The following is a 20,581-nucleotide window of genomic DNA, read 5'->3' on the forward strand; positions in this document are numbered from 1 at the left end:
CCACAAATGTCATATTGCATGGTAGGGTATTTAACTCAACATCTATTAATGGTCAGAGCTAAATGGAGGTCACACATTACTCTCGGAATTAACCGGTCGTGGGCTGTGTGTGATCTTTTACTGGAATGCATTCAAGTATGCTTTGAACATTTGTCTTTTTAGCTAATGACTTCTGCGTAGTTATCTACCAAACTTCCAACAAATGAGCATCTGTTGAAGCAAGCTTTCCAAAATAAATTGCAATAAAAATCAATTATATTTGCTTTTGTTTCATGGTAAGAATCTCAAAATACTTCACTTTGCAAAGGCAGCATCTGTTGTCTTCTGTGCCCTAATGTGAAGAACACCTCTGTTTTACTTTAAGATGCTTCTTTAAACCCACCCATTTGCCTGGGGTTTTGTGTGGCCCAGTGTCAAAGTCTGTTTATTGTTTCCCCCACAAAGCCGCTTGGGACATTTTACCACATTTAAAAAAAGCTGTAAAATGCAAACTGTTGTTTTGTAGCGCGCAGTAGGTTCCACAAACCCCAATTATGTGAGTGGCCCGTTACTTCATTAATAATTGTTTTAGTTCATTGAAGGAGTAATGTTATCCAAGGCTCTGGAAGAAATGCTTGCTCTCCTTTTATTACTACTGTAAAGTCTTAGGTTCCCGTGAAGTCTTTGGTGTTGGTCTGAAACATGAAATGAAAAAGTGGGAACATTTAAATACCTAAACAAAAATTAAAATATCTCAAAACATGCAATATATCCTCAGCACTGTACTAGCTGATCAGCAGAGAATATTGTCAGAAATCATATATTCCTCCTATGTCACTGTTCTATCTAACAATCATAGTCAGTAAATACTCTATCTATGCATCATAGTTTGTCAGTCTTTACTTTACACTGCCAGCTGTCACTGAGTTAACTAGCAACTTATGGTGTTGTAATACATTTTTTCAACTGTTGGTTGTTAGTCCAGTATTTAAGAGTTAGATAGAGCTCTAGGGGCTAGTGGAGTCAAGGGATATGGGGAGAAGGCAGGCACGGGTTATTGATAGGGGATGATCAGCCATGATCACAATGAATGGCGGTGCTGGCTCGAAGGGCCGAATGGCCTCCTCCTGCACCTATTTTCTATGTTTCTATGTTTCTATGTTTCCAGTAGAACCAAAATTATAAAGCTGGTCTTTTGAGTCATCTCTCTATTTATCTGAAATGATTGATATATTTATTATTACAACATTGAAGGGGGCCTTTCGGCCCTTGGAGTCGATGCCAGTTCTCAATCCATCCATCGATTCCATTTGCCCCCATTTAAAGTGCGAGATTCTTAGTATGCCTGTAAAGTATTCTCTTCCACATACACATTAACTCCAACCTAATTCTTCTGTTACCCCACAACTTTAAGGGATAATTTATAGCAGTCAATCCAACTAGCACGTCTCGGAGTTGTGGAGGGAATAGAAACATAAATAAATACACCATGAGTATAGGCCCTTCGGCCCACTGAATCCACACCGACTATTAAGCATCAATTTTTACTCTTGGCCTATTCTGGCCCATTTTATTCTCCTCACACTCCCACCAGCTTCCCCCATGACCCTACCTCTTATCTATCTACACACTCGGAATAATGTACAGAGGCCAATTAACCTACCAAATTGCTTTTTTTTAGGGATGTGAGGAAAAAACTGCTGCACCTGTGGGAAACTCAAGCAGCCATATGGAGAACATGAATTTGCTGCACAGATAACACCAGAAGTCAAAATTGAATCCAGGCCCCTAGTGCTACAATGTGGCAGCTCTAATTGTGCTCCATGATGCAGCTCTTGGCATAACATATCAGTTTGATTTAAGTGCAAAAAATAACAATTCATGAAATCACCTTTTTAGATGCAGTTTTATTTATGCAAATGTAGCATCCTTAAAAATGATTAATTCTGACAAGAAACCCAAATGAATTTCAGTTTACAGACATTCTGTTATTCCATCAGCAGGGAACAAAAGTCACCAGCTTGTTAGACAAGGATTTATATAATATTTGATTTGGAAGAAAAAAAATCTGTATATACCACTGTAATGGCGTAAAGGATTGATCCTTGCACATTTGTTTGTTTTCTTATATTTTCTGACCTTTTATGACAGTGCTTTCTGGATGTGATGTGATTGGTATCAAAATACACAAACCTATGTTTCAGCAAAGGAAATGTGAGCAATTAATGCAAGTTTGTAATTTGGTTCAGTTAAAAACTTTTATTATATTGTATAATTTTCTCTGGGTAATTACATATTTTGAAATAGAGGTCAGAATTTATTCCAGCCCATAAATGATGCTTCCTCACTGAGATGATGAATCTTTGCACTGTGAAACAAAATATAAATCAAAGTAAAGTGGGACTAGTGTAGCTGAGACACACTGGTCAGTGTGGGGAAGTTGGACCGAAGGGCCTGTTTCCACGCTCTATGACTATGACTCTATGGCTCAAGAATAATAAATGTAAAAAAAAAGATGCATCTCAAAGCTAGCAGAATTATTTATTAATAAACTGGTTTTATATATTTTTGAGATTTTGGTGTTATTTAAAATAATCTATAGTATGTTTTTCAGAGAGTGGAAAGATTCACATTGCATCAGAGCTATTGAGATTTTGACTTTATTAAATTTACAACCAAATGTGTGCTGTTACTGCACCTCTGCATTGACTCATTAGGGACATTTATGTTATTTTAATTGTGTTATAAATACAAAATTAAGTATTTGATGTAACTTTTACGTAAAAGGTTTGAATGATGGACAATTATGGATTCAAAGCATTTGATCACTTCACAACCACTTAAAACATAATGCACCTTCTGTAATCTTTAAAAAGAAAATTGCTACCCTCCCCCGAAAGTGGTCTGTCAACTAAGACTCTAATGGTGCTTAAGCTTGGAACTTGTGCAGGTTTATTTACGGGTTTAAACAGGGCACATTTAAACAGACTATTTGACACTGGGAGTTATCCCAGCCAAGATCAATAGTATGTTAATCTGATATCAGTGTTTGTACACTTAGTATCCTGAATCACCGAGCAGTAATCAGGCCGAGTGGCTTTTGTGTCTCCCTGCCGAATGTCTTGTTGAACTGTTTTTAGATAAACACAATTTTTCCTCCGCTCGTTTCACACAATTGTTCTTTCTGTGTTGGTTGACTTGACATCTTCCTGCCTGGTGTAGGCTTGCCGAGGTTAATTATATTGCTCTCCCCCTCCCTCCTGCTGCTCTGGCTGAGCACAGATAGGTTGCAAGCCAAGGATTTTGTTGGTCATGCGATTCGGTGAGAGCTGCAGGCGAACACCTGAGAAATTTCCCTGGGAATACGTCATTGCTAAATGACATCAAAATTAAGGGTAACATCTCACCTCCATGCTCCTGATATGGAGCCTCACTCACCGGGATCACGTAATAAGGCCATTGGAAGGGCACAGGTCTCAATTTACAATGGAAAAATTATGGGTTCTGTCTGTTCAATGTTTTGATAGACCCTTGAGGCAAGAGCAACACAAGAGAAACAAAATTACTCTGCAATATCAATGTTATTTGCAGAACATTTAGCTAGTACCTCCAGCTTGCCACTAGTATGCAGAACTGTTATAGGAATCTTTGCAAGAACTGTACCGAAGTAAATGCTTGTACTTTGTGTAGGATACTGTCAGTCATTGAAACAATGTTCTTGTTTTTGCATACATTAATGTAATTACACTGGGTATGTCATAGATTTGAGATACAAAGTCGTACAGGATTTAACAAATTCTCCATTTTTATTCGCAGAACAATGGGTCTTTCAATTGGTGTCAAAATCACAAGCAATGCTCAAAGGTGAGTGCATGAGAAACAAGAATTACAAAAAGGATGTATCGTGTAAGTATTTGCCATATTAAATTGCACCCAAATACTAAATACTAAAAGGAGCAGAACACACAAACCAGGCAGACATTCAGCTGAATCTAAATTGGCTCGCCTCCTCCTTCTCCTCCTCCCTTTTGCTGATGTTGGCTTTAAGAGCAGCCAGCTCCCGGACAAACATTTAAATGTGCGTACCGATGTAATGACTGTGGCCAGGCTGTCGGACTCTAGCAGAAAAGGACAGTCTGATCTCACCCAGTATTTAAACCGCTGCATTTCTCAGCAGAAGTCAGTGGTTTATGTGCTCGAGTGAGAGACGTCGTGGCTTTAAACCCACAACTAAAGATGGTGATCGTTGGTCAGTCTGAGTAACTAACTCCACATACACCGGGATTGAATGTGAAACATTGCTGGCCTGTGTAATCTGCTTCCACAACCTTGTAACCTACGAATTTTGATAGTTTTTTTGAACTAATAATGTTACCAGGATACGTTGTGGTATTTTCGAGATGTATAATGTATTGGTTAAAAATAAGTGTTTTTCAAATCAAATGATTGGAATTGATTTCTGCAGCAGCAGTGATCTACGCCAGTTCCTCTGTGCCTGGTACTTACTCAGTAAAGTGTTTACCACCTATTGTCCTGATCCTTGCTGACTCTTTGACCCCAATAGATCACACAGTAACAAAGCCTATATCTTCCTGGTCAGCTTGCGTTCAAAACCCCTGGTGAGAGGACACAATATGCAGGCAATGCCCAAGGTCAGAATAACACTGAAAACTGCAGGCCTGGATTGTTCCTTTCACACAGATACAAAGGGGAGATCACCCTTCTCCAGCTTCAGAAGATTATTTCACTCAAAGCTGTGAAGAATGAGTGAAGACAAGCTGTCAGCTTTGTTTTCCTATCAGTTGTGTAGCACAGCACATCCGTGACAACCATTGCTGGAGGTGTGATTGAATAACTCACCTCTTCACTTTGAGAAGTCCTGGTACTTGAGTGTAAAGAATTTATTATTTCATTCAGCTTTCTGTCATATTATATCAATATATATAAATAATATGGCAGAAAGCTGAAACACACGTGCACACACACACACACACACACACACACGTATATATAGATAGATAGAGAGGGGTGTGTGAAAATGACATATCAAAGCGGATGATGATAAGGAAATAACCTTACCCTTCTATATCTCAAGACTCCCTCTCCCCTGACTCTCAGTCTGAAGAAGGGTCTCGACCCCAAACGTCACCCATTCCTTCTCTCCAGAGATGTTGCCTGTCCCGCTGAGTTACTCAGCATTTTGTGTATATCTTCGGGTGTTAACCAGTATCTGCAGTTCCACAATATATTTAATGGATCTCTGCCACAAATTAGCTCACAGAACGCTGTTCAATTCAGCATTACATGATTGTACATGGACTTGCAGTGGAGCAAAACGTGACAGTAATTCCAGGTGGTTTCGCCTCGCACTGCTTATTTGGCTGGCACTTGACGATGTGTGCCATACTTTTGGTGTCAGGCTAGCATCAAGTTTCCAGTGCCATGCTCCCATTGGAATACTCCCATTACAGAACTTGTCCTGGGAGCACACTGCAGTGTCCCATCTTTATCTTTAATCTATGGTGTCCTCATTCCCCATGTATCAACACTTCCCTCTCCTGCGTTCCCCCCCCCCCCCCCCACCCCCACCCACCCCCTCCCCCCCCCCCCCCCCCCTCCACCCTCTCCCCCCTCCTCCACGTGTCCACTGACCTCCCTCTTAATCTCCTGGGTTCCTGACCATGTTATATCTATAAAGTCTGAAGCCAGTGTATTTGCTTTGTGACGCTCTAATCATTCCCTTGATTCTCTAATCCACACAGTCCCCCCAAATCCCAGTTGGAGACTCTAAACTCGAACACCATCAGTCCTACCTCAGCCAGTTCTCCAATTGACAATCCTACCCTGGGTTCCAGAGCTCAGGCTTTAACTGGAGTAAGTGTCCCCTTTGGGTCTGCACCCAGGTGGCCCATTTTCATCCCAAGAAACCTGCAGTGTACATTCGTAACAAGGTCTTGGGGGTTATTGAAGTTTGCGTTGGTGGTCCCATGACTGACCCATTATTCAACCACCCAGCACACCCATTAAGGTGCACTAGAATTTATTTATCTGAAAATGAACTCTTCATCTAATTTAGAAAAAAATGCTATAATTTAATAATATGCATGAACTGCAACAAACTGTGGGAATGAAATGCAAAAATGCTAAGGGGTATGTAGACAAAAATGATTTGCTAACAATCAGTCACCGTGCTTGATAGTTTGCCTATGTTATGATATAAACAGAGAAATTGGAGCAATGGATATTTGTTTCACTTTTTCTATGGTTGTTAACCTGTTTAAATATTTTAATGTTTATACAGTGCCCTCCATAATGTTTGGGACAAAGACCGATCATTTATATATTTGCCTCTGTACTCCACAATTTGAGATTTGTAAAAGGAAAAAACGAATCACATGTGGTTAAAGTGCACATTGTCAGATTTTATTAAAGGCCATTTTATACATTTTGGTTTCACCACGTCGAAATTACAGCTTGCTTATACATAGTCGTTCAAAAATAGGATGGCCAGGTTACAGTTTGCCAAGAAGTACTTAAAAGACCAACCACAGTTCTGGAAAAAGGTCTTGTGGACAGATGAGATGAAGATTAACTTCTTCAGAGTGATGGCAAGAGCAAAGTATAGAAGAAAAAAGGGACTGCCCAAGATCCAAAGCATACCACCATCTGTGAAACATGGTGGTGGGGTGTTATGGCCTGGGCATGTACGGCTGCTGAAGGTACTGGCCTACTTATCTTCCTTGATGAAACAACTGCTGATGGTAGTAGCATAATGAATGCTGAAGTGTATAGACACATCCTATCTGCTCAAGTTCAAACAAATGCCTCAAAACTCTTTGGCCGGGGGTTCATTCTACAGCAAGAGGTTCACCTGCATCAACCTCATCTATTGCATCCGCTGCTCTAGATGTCAGCTGATCTACATCAGTGAGACCAAGCGGAGGCTGGGCGATCGTTTCGCCGAACACCTCTGCTTGGTCCGCAATAACCAACCTGACCTCCCGGTGGCTCAGCACTTCAACTCCCCCTCCCATTCCGTATCCGACCTCTCTGTCCTGGGTCTCCTCCATGGCCAGAGCGAGCAACACTGGAAATTGGAGGAACAGCACCTCATATTCCGCTTGGGTAGTCTGCATCCTGAGGGCATGAACATTGAATTCTCCCAATTTTGTTAGCCCTTGCTGTCTCCTCCCCTTCCTCAGCCCTTGGGCTCCTCCTCCTCCTTTTCCCCTTCTTCTCCCCACCCCCCCACCCCCATCAGTCTGAAGAAGGGTTTTGGCCCGAAACGTTGCCTATTTCCTTCGCTCCATAGATGCTGCTGCACCCGCTGAGTTTCTCCAGCATTTTTGTGTACCTTTGATTTTCCAGCATCTGCAGTTCATTCTTAAACACAATGATCCCAAACTTACTGCTAAAGCAACAAAGACGTTTTTCAAAGATAAAAAATGGTAAATTCTTGAGTGGCCAAGTCAATTACCCGATCTGAACCCGGCACACAGCATTGGGGGTTCAGTATTGATGTGGATAGAGAACTGGCTGGCAAACAGGAAGCAAAGAGTAGGAGTAAACGGGTCCTTTTCACAATGGCGGGCAGTGACTAGTGGGGTGCCGCAAGGCTCAGTGCTGGGACCCCAGCTATTTACAATATATATTAATGATCTGGATGAGGGAATTGAAGGCAATATCTCCAAGTTTGCGGATGACACTAAGCTGGGGGGCAGTGTTAGCTGTGAGGAGGATGCTAGGAGACTGCAAGGTGACTTGGATAGGCTGGGTGAGTGGGCAAATGTTTGGCAGATGCAGTATAATGTGGATAAATGTGAGGTTATCCATTTTGGTGGCAAAAACAGGAAAGCAGACTATTATCTAAATGGTGGCCGATTAGGAAAAGGGGAGATGCAGCGAGACCTGGGTGTCATGGTACACCAGTCATTGAAAGTAGGCATGCAGGTGCAGCAGGCAGTGAAGAAAGCGAATGGTATGTTAGCTTTCATAGCAAAAGGATTTGAGTATAGGAGCAAGGAGGTTCTACTGCAGTTGTACAGGGTCTTGGTGAGACCACACCTGGAGTATGGCGTACAGTTTTGGTCTCCAAATCTGAGGAAGGACATTATTGCCATAGAGGGAGTGCAGAGAAGGTTCACCAGACTGATTCCTGGGATGTCGGACTGTCTTATGAAGAAAGACTGGATAGACTTGGTTTATACTCTCTAGAATTTAGGAGATTGAGAGGGGATCTTATAGAAACTTACAAAATTCTTAAGGGGTTGGACAGGCTAGATGCAGGAAGATTGTTCCCGATGTTGGGGAAGTCCAAGACAAGGGGTCACAGCTTAAGGATAAGGGGGAAATCCTTTAAAACCGAGATGAGAAAAACCTTTTTCACACAGAGAGTGGTGAATCTCTGGAACTCCCTGCCACAGAGGGTAGTCGAGGCCAGTTCATTGGCTATATTTAAGAGGGAGTTAGATGTGGCCCTTGTGGCTAAAGGGATCAGAGGGTATGGAGAGAAGGCAGGTACGGGATACTGAGTTGGATGATCAGCCATGATCATATTGAATGGCGGTGCAGGCTCGAAGGGCCGAATGGCCTACTCCTGCACCTAATGTCTATGTTTCTATGAACCCAATTGAGCATGCCTTTTATATGCTGAAGAGAAAACTGAAGGGGACTATCCCCCAAAACAAGCATAAGCTAAAGATAGCTGCAATACAGGCCTGGCAGAGCATCACCAGAGAAGACACCCAGCAACCGGTGATGTCCATGAATCGCAGACTTCAAGCAGTCATTGCATGCAAAGAATATGCAACAAAATACTAAACATGACTACTTTCATCTACATGACATTGCTGTGTCCCAAACATTATTGTGCCCTGAAATTGGGGGATTATGTATAAACTGCTGTAATTTCTACACGGTGAAATCAAAATGTATAAAAATGGCCTTTATTAAAATCTGACAATGTGCACTTTAACCACATGTGAGGCATGTGAGGCAAATAAATAAATGATGGGTCTTTGTGGAGGGCACTGTATATAACACTCTCTTTAAGTATATCATTGTGGAATTAAATTCCTCCTGTTGAAAATTGTGCTAAAACTGTTAAGAAAGGGCAAGGGAAATCCGTGTTTATGCTTTTCGCAGTTATTTTGCAAATAACGTTTAGCGAATAGATTTTTAATCTCTCATTCATTACTTATGACAATGATCACCAAAGATTAATTGTAAGTTAATCCAGAAATAGCTTGCAATTAATTTATTTCACATCTGTTCAATTTACTTTTTGGAGCATTTGTGGGTATTTTTCAAACATTTTATGGTGTAAATATGTCCGCGTTATACTACGTTTATGTGAATATATGTTCATAATGCTGTTTCATTATAGAGCCTGTACTGTACAATTGATACTCTACACTAAATGCATCTCTGGAATCAATGTCTCCTCATCCATGGCAATCACTCTGCTCTTTGAGCACTGTGAGGGTCGGGCACCAGAGCAGTTCAGGGCAAGTACCATATATTCCCAAAGCTTGGATGAGTTAAGGGTGGTGTGGTGTCTGACGCCAGAGAAGTGGTGGCCTTGGGGCAGTGACTATGGGGATTTGAGCTGAAGAATGCTGAAGCCATGAACTATGCCCACAGGAGGCCAAGTAATCCGATTTAAGAGTTGAAAGGAGACGTTTACTTGTGGAATAGCAAAGTAGACTTTTACGTCTGCTCCTGCTCCTCTCTTGTTCTTATCAAATAGAATCATAATGATAGATTTTCATGAATCCCAGTTATTGGCCTCGATGGAGTGGATGTGGAGAGGATGTTTCCACTAGTGGGAGAGTAAAGGATCAGAGGTCATAGCCTGAGAATTAAAGGATGTTCCTTTAGGAAGGAGATGAGGAGGAATTTCTTTAGTCAGATGGTGGTGAATCTGTGGAATTCAGTGCCACAGAAGGCTGTGGAGGCCGTCAATTAAAATTTAAAGGCAGAGATAGATAGATTCTTGATTAGTACAGGTGTCAGGGGTTATGGGGAGAAGGCAGGTGAATGGGGTTAGGAGGGAGAGATAGATCAGCCATGATTGAATGGCGGAACAGACGATGGGCCGAATGGCCTAATTCTGCTCCTATCACTATGAACATGAATTTATTGAAAGAGATTATGTTGGTGTGTAATTGCTGCATGTACTTGTCATAGTGTTGGACATATTTATTTCATACTTTCTCATAGATGTAGTCAGACAGGTGGTTGAAAATGTAACACCTTAGGTTGTAGGTTATTGCTGAGGAAAGAGTCTGTTGTAGTGAAGAGCGTTATGATATATTTGTGTTGTCTTTGATTAGAATCCCACATTGTTATTTAAACATTGTTGAATCTTTAATTTGACTCAAAGCTGAAGAATTGAAGTCCTGAATTCCGAAACATATCTTAACAAATATCCCTGAAGAGCACATTGTTTACACTTTGACTAAAGTACAAACAATAGCAACTGTGTTGACCTCAGTAGACCAGAGGTTGGTGAGCCATTGTTAAATCATAATTTCATAAGATCATAAGTGATAGGAGTAGAATTAGGCCATTCGGTCCATCAAGTCTACTCCGCCATTCAATCATGGCTGATCTATCTCTCCCTCCTAACCCCATTCTCCTGCCTTCTCCCCATAACCTCTGAAACCCATACTAATCATGAATCAATCTATCTCTGCCTTTGCTAGGGGTTACAGTTTAAGGATAAAGGGGAAATCTTTTAGGACCGAGATGAGAAAAACATTTTTCACAGAGAGTGGTGAATCTCTGGAATTCTCTGCTACAGAAGGTAGTTGAGGCCAGATCATTGGCTATATTTAAGAGGGAGTTAGATGTGGCCCGTGTGGCTAAAGGGATCATGGGGTATGGAGAGAAGGCAGGTACAGGATACTGAGTTGGATGATCAGCCATGATCATATTGAATGGTGGTGCAGGCTCGAAGGGCCGAATGGCCTACTCCTGCACCTATTTTCTATGTTTCTATGTTAAATAGACCCACTGACTCTGCCTCCACAGTCTTCTGTCGCGAAGAATTTCACAGATTCACCACCCTTTTTTACAGATTGTTGTGAACATAAACTGCAATCCTGATAAAGCAGAGGGGAAACAAATATAGAAATGTGATTAACTGAACAATTCCATTAGAGATGATATTACTCGGTTGTACACGGAGAGAAATATGATGCTATGATAAATGTGGGATTGTTTTCAAATGTTGCCACCAGGGCAGATTCAAAAGACTGTTAGACACATAAAATATGTTATGAAGGCAGGTGGCAGGCTGTCTATTCTTCATATTTCCTCAAGTCATCTATTTTCTTTTGACCACTGATCAATTTGCAAATTTGCAATTTAGTCATTTTTCTGTAATTCCCGATGAGCAAGCCTCACCTTCATGCATAAAGGCAGCAGAGAAGTGAAGTAATTACATTTTCAGTCATCAAAAAATATTACAGCTCCCAAGTTTATAGTTGCCTTAGCATATGGAGAGGTGTTTCCCAGTAGTGGAGACACTTTCAATGATGGCCTGCAAAGCACCCAGCTAACGATTTAACACAGGGATTCTAAGACTGTTATGTGTGCCAGCTACTTCATTGCATGACTTTATTAATAGCTGCAAATTGAATATATTCTATATTAATAACAGTCATGATGTTATTATTTTCATTTGTTTGTCTTGTTTTATACTAGGGGAATGATAAATGCGTTTTAAGTATTTGCAGCCGAGAATGATTAAAATTTATCGAAAGCTTTACATAGTCATTATTTGATTTTGTGGACTAAGTGCAGGTTGCGGAAGGATCACACAATCAGATTGAAACTTGTGGCTGAGATTTCCACATGAAGGGATCTTGTACTGAAGTATCTTGAAGCATCACTGATTCTTCTAATTAGTTGAAACCAGAATGATTAACCAGACATGTAATATGCTCTTGCATTTTTTTGAAAATATCCTGACATCAAATGTACAATCTAATAATCATCCACTGAACTAATTTATCCCAGGCCATAATAATTAGATGCTCAGCTTCCTAGCTCCGCTTCTGTATTGGGATCATATATTACACTTTATTTGGCGATATAACAGGATTTTAAAGCTTTAAGAATATTATTTATTCTTGTGGATATTGTTAACCAAATAACTTGACATTCCTCGCTTATGCTTTTCCCGCTTAGCCAGAAGGATCTAACGTTTAATGCACAATATAGTTTCAATTGCCCTGGCCATGAACTGTGACTTTGACCCTTTGTTAATCACCACCACTCCTTCCCTAATCACCTTTAATCAAAGTGGATACCAAATGTAGGGTGTTGAGGCTGCACTCAAAAAAACCCACAAGCTTTTACAATATTCATTGTATCTGGTTGATCATTATGTTTTAAACGTTTGAAGAACCCGAGTTATGTATAGTTTATTTTCGAAATACTGCTTGGAAACAGGCCCTTCGGCCCTCCAAATCCATCCCTACCATCGAACACCCATTCTCACTAATTCAACGTTATCTCACTTTTGCATCCACTCCCAACACACGAGAGGCAGTTTACAGAGGCCAATTAACCTTCAAACATGCATGTCTTTGAGATGTGGAAGGAGACTGGAGCACCTGGAGAAAACCCATATGGTCACAAGGGGAACATAATATTCCACTCAGACAGCACCCGAGGTCAGGATCGAACTCAGATCCCTGGCGCTGTAAGGCAACGGCTCCACCAGTACGCCACTGTGCCACCTTATGTTTTGGTATTATGCATTGTGCTTGCAGTTTATGCACGTATTAAATTGCCATAATTGCAACACTCATTTTGGAAATGCCCTGAAGTGCCTTTAGACTTACATTTAAGCAACAACTGCGAGGGAGCCAGCTTTATTATTGAAGCACCAATTATTTAGGGTGGCATGGTGGCACAGCGGTAGAGTTGCTGCCTTACAGCGATTGCAGCGCCAGAGACCCGGGTTCGATCTCGACTACAGCTGGTGTCTGTACGGAGTTTGTACATTCTCCCCGTGTGGGTTTTCTCCGAGATCTTCAGTTTCCTCCCACACTTCAAAGACATACAGGTTTGTAGGTTAATTTGCTTGGTATAAGTGTAAAATTGTCCCTAGTGTGTGTAGGATAGTGTTAATGTGCGAGGATTGCTGGTCGGTGCGGACTCAGTGAGCCAAAGGGCCCGTTTCCGTACTGTATTTATAAATGAAACTAAACTAACTTTTTTTTACCTTTTATCAAAGGCTTGGTATCATCTGCAAATTAACATGGTCTAGTTTAATGCAAATTTTCCCATATTTCATACAAGGCATTTTCTTTAAACATTCCTCAGAAACTTTGTGCCACAGCAGTTATAATCTCTGTTATGCTAACAAGTTGCTGATAGTGTGAAGTAGACTAAACTATATTTGGTAGAAGAGCTACTGTTCGTCAACTGCAAGATCTCCAATTTGTATGGAATGCAGAGCAGCAAAAACACTGCCAATTGAACCCATCAGTTATGGCTGTGAAACTCTGTCAGTGTTCGTCCAGTCAAGGGGAGGATTCTGAATGGCAGCTGCCTGCTCGAGTAACAAATGGGCAAAACACTGTCCATCTCTGACTGTTATTTCTGGGGCAGAGGTGATTAACCGGCTTTCCATCACTGTCACATTCAGAAAATAATTCATTTCTCAGTGAGAATAAGTAATGCACAATCCATCTGCCCAGATTTATTGACTAGATTAAATGTTTTGTTATTGTTGTGTTAAACATGCTGCCACTGAATAATTTAGATTATTGTTAAAATGGAGATTGAATACAAGCAATTTGAAAATTATTGGCATGCAACAACATGCAATATAAATTTTAGGCTTATAACATGGGATAATTGATTAAAACGATCAAGCAGTATTTCTGCAAAAAGTTTATATGCAGAAGATGTAAAGTTTAAATTTTGACAGCCATTGACATACATGTTTTATTTATGTATATATTTATGAATAAAAGATAGGTTATTCGCATGCTAATTTCTGCTATTACATCCAAGACAGCCTCTTGTCATTACAGAGAATATTGACGGATGCTTTCACTCATTGATACAAAGGCACAATACCAGATAGAGGAAGTGTGTTTGGAATAACTGTGTCTTTTCTGTGTTCCGTTAGGTGAAGCTCACTTTTTTTTAACAATGCAATCCTGGGAGCAGAACCTCCTTCTTAGAAACCTACACTGCTAAGTTTTTTGCTGTTTACGCATTGGTCTTCTGACTACTTGTGATATCAAACAACTCGGGTTGAATTATTTGCAAATCACACTTTTTCATTTGATCTTCTACGGACTTTTAATTCGCTCCTTTCACAATTTCCTGATCGCCTATTAGGCCTACTGACCTTGTCTAATAAGCTGGGCTGATTCATGCACTATATTTTTAACCTCCAGGTTCAAAAACATAAAAAATATGAACAGAAATGTTAATTTGCTTTGCCATTCATTATGATCATATCACCCTCTATCTGAAGACTGCTTTCAACTTAATTCTTTACATGCCTTCATTCCCTTATTATCCCAGTTTGTTAGTCTCACCCATAAACATACTAAGTGACCAACCATCCATGCCCTTTGAACGCAGAGAATTCTAAAGATTCACAGCCTTCTGAGTGAAGACATTTCTCATCGGCTCAGCCCTAAATGGCTGACCACTTTTCCCACACAACTAACTCTACACATTCCAGCCTTGGAAACACCCGGTCAGTGTTAGATACATCAATCACTCTCACAACCTCACCCTTCACTGAGACCATCTCTCATTTAACATGACTCCAGTGACTATAGACCCCATTCAGCTCAATCTCTAATCATAGGGCATCACTGTCATCTAAATCTAGTGAATATACACTGGCTGGATTGAAAAGGAAGATTGTGAGTCCATAGGTAGAGATAACATAACTGCACTCAATCTTCTTAGATAGTCCCAAGGGTTTGAGGATGACTCATTTCCATTGTAGTTCTTAGATGATTAACATGCACTCAATATTTCAAGCATGTCATGTCAAAACCCTCTACACCTGCAGTAACTTCATTGTCATATAAAGCTGAAGATGTATTTCTAATTATTTCCTATACTGATGTTATTTTTCTGTATGTTGTGCACCTGCTCTTCCAGATTACACTGTTCACTTACATTTACTCAATATTTAAATAATTTAAAAATAATCATTATACAAAATTAATAACACTGTATTTTTCAGCATTAACTGTGCTAATCACCTTGCTAATCACTTAGCCTGTCTATATCCCTTTACTGACCTGGTAGTGTAACTAGGAGGTAACTCAATATAACTTGGACTTTTGCCACCTGCAGAGATTCTCAGATGACTGCAATTGTGGACTGCTTCAATGAGGGGAGGTAAGCTGAATATAGAGGTGTAATCAACGGCTTTGTTGAGTGGTGTGGACTGAATCACCTGCAGCACAACAACGACAAGACTAAGGAGTTAGTGGTAGACTTTAGGTGGAGAGGAACACCCCTGTCCCCTGTCTCAACCAATGGTGTGGATGTGCAGTTTACCAGGGATTACAAATACCTTGGAGTGTATCTGGACCGTAAACTGGACTGGTCCAGGAATGCTGAGGCCCTGTACAAGAAGTGGCAAAGCTGGTTGTAGTTTTTGAGAAGGCTCCGCTCCTTCAACATCTGCAGTAAGATGCTGCAGATAATAATAATAATAATAATAAATTTTATTTATGGGCGCCTTTCAAGAGTCTCAAGGACACCTTACAAATATTTAGCAGGTAGAGGAAAAACATGTAAGGGGAATGAAATAAATAGTAGAGACATGACTAGTACACAAAGTAAAGACAGAATTCAATTCAAAACACAATATGAGGCAATTAATGCACAGATGAAAAGGGAGGGGGACGTGGGGCTAAGGATAGGCAGAGGTGAAGAGATGGGTCTTGAGGCGGGACTGGAAGATGGTGAGGGACACGGAATTGCGGATCAGTTGGGGGAGGGAGTTCCAGAGCCTGGGAGCTGTCCTGGAGAAGGCTCTGTCCCCAAAACTGCGGAGGTTGGACTTGTGGATGGAGAGGAGACCGTCTGATGTGGATCTGAGGGACCGTGAGGGTTGGTAGGGGGAGAGGTGGTCAGTGAGATATGGGGGGGCCAGATCGTGGAGGGCTTTGTAGGTGAGGATCAGGATTTTGTAGGTGATCCGGTGGGAGATGGGAAGCCAGTGAAGTTGTTTGAGGACTGGAGTGATGTGATGCCAGGATTTAGTGTGGGTGATGAGTCGGGCAGCTGCGTTCTGGACCAGTTGGAGTCGGTTGATGTAGGTGGAGCTAATGCCAAGGAGAAGTGAGTTGCAATAGTCCAGTCGGGAGGAGATGAAGGCATGGATGAGTCTTTCAGCAGCGGGAGGTGTGAGAGAGGGTCTGAGTTTGGCGATGTTACGGAGATGAAAGAAGGAGGTTTTAATGACATGGCGGATGTGAGGCTCAAGGGAGAGGGTGGAATCAAAGATCACGCCAAGGTTGCGGGCCTTGGGAGATGGGGAGACAGTGGTGCCGTCGATGGTGAGAGTGGGGTTATTGATTTTGCTGAGTGTGGCTTTGGAGCCTATGAGGAGGAATTCTGTCTTATCGCTGTTGAGTTTGAGGAAGTTATGTTGCATCCAGGTTTTTATAGCTGACAAACAGGAGTTGATATGGGAGAGGGGGGGGGGGGGGGTTGTGGGGGGATTTGGTGCCGAGGTAGATCTGGGTGTCATCAGCATAACAGTGGAAGTCCAGGTTGAAGTGGCGGAGTATCTGACCAAGGGGGAGGATGTAGATGATGAAGAGGAGGGGGCCGAGTACGGAGCCTTGGGGAACGCCTTGAGTGGCTGTGGCTGTAGCAGAGGTGTGGTTGTGGAGAGAGATGAAGTGGGATCTGTTGTAAAGGTAGGAACGGAGCCAGCTGAGTGCAGAGCCTTCAATGCCGAGGTCTTTGAGTCTGGTGAGCAGGATGTTGTGGTTCACTGTATCGAAGGCTGCGCTCAGGTCGAGGAGGATGAGAATGTTGAGGGAACCAGTGTCAGCAGAGGTGAGGAGGTCTACCGATGTTCTACCGATCGGTGGTAGCCAGTGCCATCTTCTTCACTGTCATTTGTTGGGGCAGCAGGGCGAAGGCTGCGGACGCCAATAGGATTAACAAACTCATCAGGAAGGCTAGCTCCGTCTGAGGGTGGAATTGGATTCACTGGAGATGGTCTTGGAGGGGAGGATGCTCCTCAAACTGCAGAGCATCTTGGACAATACAGCTCACCCCCTCCATGACACACTAGTCAACCTGAGGAGTATTTTCAGCCACAGACTAATTCCACCAAGATGGAGTACAAAACGCCACAGGAGATCCTTCTTCCCTGTCGCTATCAAATTGTACAACTCCTCCCCCTTCTGTCGTGGGGTAGAATGACTCCCTTCCCCCCCTTCCATCCCCAATATTTGCACATCCCCAATCCTTTCCACTCTTCACTCATCATAAGGAAGACATCCCTTTTCCTCAGTATTTCTGTCTCAGCCACTTTTGTTCACATGTTGGGGTTCCATTTTTTCTCAGGAAACATGGCATGTCCTCTACTATGATTGATGGAGCCTTCCCTTGCATTGCCTCCACTTCCTGCACTTCTTAAAAACCTTTCTCCCCATACCGAACAGAGATAGACGTCCCTCGGTCCTCACTTTTCACCCCACCATCCTCTGCATCCAGCGGATCGTCCTTCATCATTTCTGTCAGTCACATTGTTCCCTCCCCACCCCTCCTGTTCTCTGCAGTGACCACCCACTCCACGGATTCGCTGGTTCTCTCATACCTTCCCACCTGCCTGTCCCCGTCTGATCACGACCGATATTCCCTCTCGACACTATTTTCCTGCAGTAATCTGACATCCCTTGATTCAGTTAATATTCACAATTCTATTCATCTCTGCTTTGAATGAACTCAGTTACTGAGCCTCCAGCTCCTCCCCCCGAGGTAGAGGATTCAAAACATTCACTACCCTCTACATGAAGAAACTTCTCCTCCTCTCAGTCTTTAAAGGTGCACCCCTTATACTACCACTGTGACCTCTGGTTCTAGAGTCAATTGAAGCATTCTTCCTTTATCAAGCCGCCTGAGCCCCATGAGTATTTTACATGTTTCAATGAGAACTTGTCTTATTCTTCTAAACTTGAGAGAGTACACAACTAGTCTACTAAATCTCTCCTCATGTGGTAAACCCATCATTCCTGGAATCAGTCTAGTACATCTTCCCTCCACTCCCTTTCAGGCGTATATATCCTTTTTTAGGGAAATAAATTAAAACTATAAGCAGTACTACAGGTATGGCCTCATATAATTATATGCCATTATGCCCTATGTTTTTGAAATTAAGACACCTTTATTCCTATACTCAAACCCTCCTGTAATCAAGGCCCTGTAGCAATTGGCTTTCTAATCAATTGTGGTACCTGCATGTCTTTTAATGACGTGTGTAGAGGGTATCAAGCTTCCTGCTAAATATCATAATTTCAAAAATTACTTTCTTTACTTTCCTGCTTTGTGCACTACACTAGATAATTTCACATTTCTCCACATCATATTGTATTTGCCATGTTCCTGCCATGTTCCTGACAAGTGCAGTCAGCTTGTGTCTGTCACTTGAAGCCTCTTGACATCCTCCTCCCTACTCACACTCACACTAGTTTTATGTCATCAGCAAACTTGGAGATATTGCATCTTGCATAAATTCCAATGAAGTAAGATTAGATAAGTCTGTTTAATTGTCTGTTAATATAATAGCACCTGTTGCTAATCTCTGGATGGACACATCTACAGCATATCTGAAGTTTATTGTTCATGTGACTAGCGGGAAAAATTCAGGGGATTTACTTACTTGATGAAATACGAATATATCTTTTTTGAAAGTTATCCACCAAAGGCTAGAGTCTAGTACTAGAGGTCATAGTCTCAGAATAAAAGGACGTACCTTTAGAAAGGAGATGAGAAGGAAATCTTAAGTCAGGGGGTGGTGAATCAGTGGAATACATTGCCACAGACGGATGTGGTGGCCAAGTCAATGGATTTATTTAAGGCTGAGATTGACATTTTCTTGATTAGTCAGGAGTTATGGTAAGAAGGCTAGAGAATGGGGTTAAGAGGGAAAGACAGATAGGCTGTGATTGAATGGCCTATCAAGTTGTACAACTTATGAACAATTTTTATGTTTACTCCAAATATTATACGGTGGAATTAAGTCAAATATATAGCTTCCAACATTTGCTCTGAGGTTTATTGATCTCATGGAATTCGTTAAGGAGGAAGGAAAGATCTAAAGGATTCAAAAAAATGAAAGAGCAATCATTAAAATATTTTTTCCAGATATTACTGCTTGGTTTCCCTGGCAATGTGTGCATGGAATAGTTGATTGATTATAATGGGAACCACATTTGGAACTGCTTTTGATTCTCAATCCTGAGCTCTTTGTCTGCCGAAAATCAGATGATTTCCAGGCAATTCAAGGATTCAGTCATAAAATCTCTCTGTCACCGCAGTGACCCTGATGCAAGAGGATCAACGTGATGACACTGTGTTGCTGTACAAAAGGATGTACAAGCAGAAAATCCCATGTCTAGGTTCTTAGGAATCCGCACACAAGTTGTCTGAATTTAGGCAAACTGTTCATAATAATAATAATAATAGTAATAATATATTTTATTGTCATTGCACATAAGCGCAACGAGATTTGATATGCAGCTTCCATCCGATGTCATAACATAAATAACTAATAAAATTTAGATTTAGATATCCCGAGAACATGGATTATAAAAAGAACAGTAAAATAGTCAAAACAGCTCAAACAGACTGAAGTGCAGATGTGAGGTCATAACGTCACAAGTGATTGGAGTAGAATGTCTATGACATCATCTATGTCATTCAATCATGGCTGATCTATCTCTCCCTCCTAACCCCATTCTCCTGCCTTCTCCCCATAACCTCTGACACCTGTACTAATCAAGAATCTATCTATCTCTGCTTTAAAAATATCCACTGACTTGGCCTCCACAGCCTTCTGTGGCAAATAATTCCACAGATTCACCACCCTCTGACTAAGGAAATTCCTCCTCATCTCCTTCCTAAAGGAACGTCCTTTAATTCTGAGGCTATGGCCTCTAGTCCTAGGCTCTCCCATGAGTGGAAACATCCTTTCCACATCCACTCTATCCACACCTTTCACTCTTCACTGTTCAAGGAACATGCGGCCAGATATTATTGAGGTCAATTATAAATCGCTGTTTTGGATAAATTGCGGTGAACATTGAATACTAGACAAAATTCCTTAAGATTTTGGCCCAGAAGACATTCTAAGAAATGAACCTTTCAAGTAACTGGTCTGACTGAGGCTCTGGTGAGTTATATTTCCCTGTGCAGCTGACTGTTTAGCCTTGTATGTGCGGAGCCAAACAGACTGAGCATGACTTCCAGCATTGTAACAAGTTCCCATTTTTTAAAGGTCCTGGCATTTCAGAGGCATCTATTTTCAAGTAGACAACCATACAAAACTTAATCCCTCTTCACTTTCCTTCCCCTTTTAAAT

The 20,581-nt window shown here is 41.5% G+C and overlaps 1 protein-coding gene across 4 annotated transcripts in view; it reads left to right on the forward strand.

Moving 5' to 3' along the window:
* The window catches only part of anos1 (anosmin 1), a 183,852-nt gene that overhangs the window by 23,086 nt on the left and 140,185 nt on the right, over positions 1–20,581 (forward strand). For 3 of the 4 annotated variants that reach the window (XM_033023158.1, XM_033023159.1, XM_033023161.1), the window contains exon 2: positions 3,796–3,843. The exons of the other annotated variant lie outside the window; for it this stretch is intronic. In XM_033023158.1, the coding sequence (XP_032879049.1) occupies positions 3,796–3,843 (48 nt within the window). The remainder of the gene's footprint in view (positions 1–3,795; positions 3,844–20,581) is intronic. 4 annotated transcript variants of the gene reach the window in all.

This window comes from Amblyraja radiata, chromosome 6 (genome assembly GCF_010909765.2).
Source record: "Amblyraja radiata isolate CabotCenter1 chromosome 6, sAmbRad1.1.pri, whole genome shotgun sequence".
Classification (NCBI taxonomy): domain Eukaryota; kingdom Metazoa; phylum Chordata; class Chondrichthyes; order Rajiformes; family Rajidae; genus Amblyraja; species Amblyraja radiata.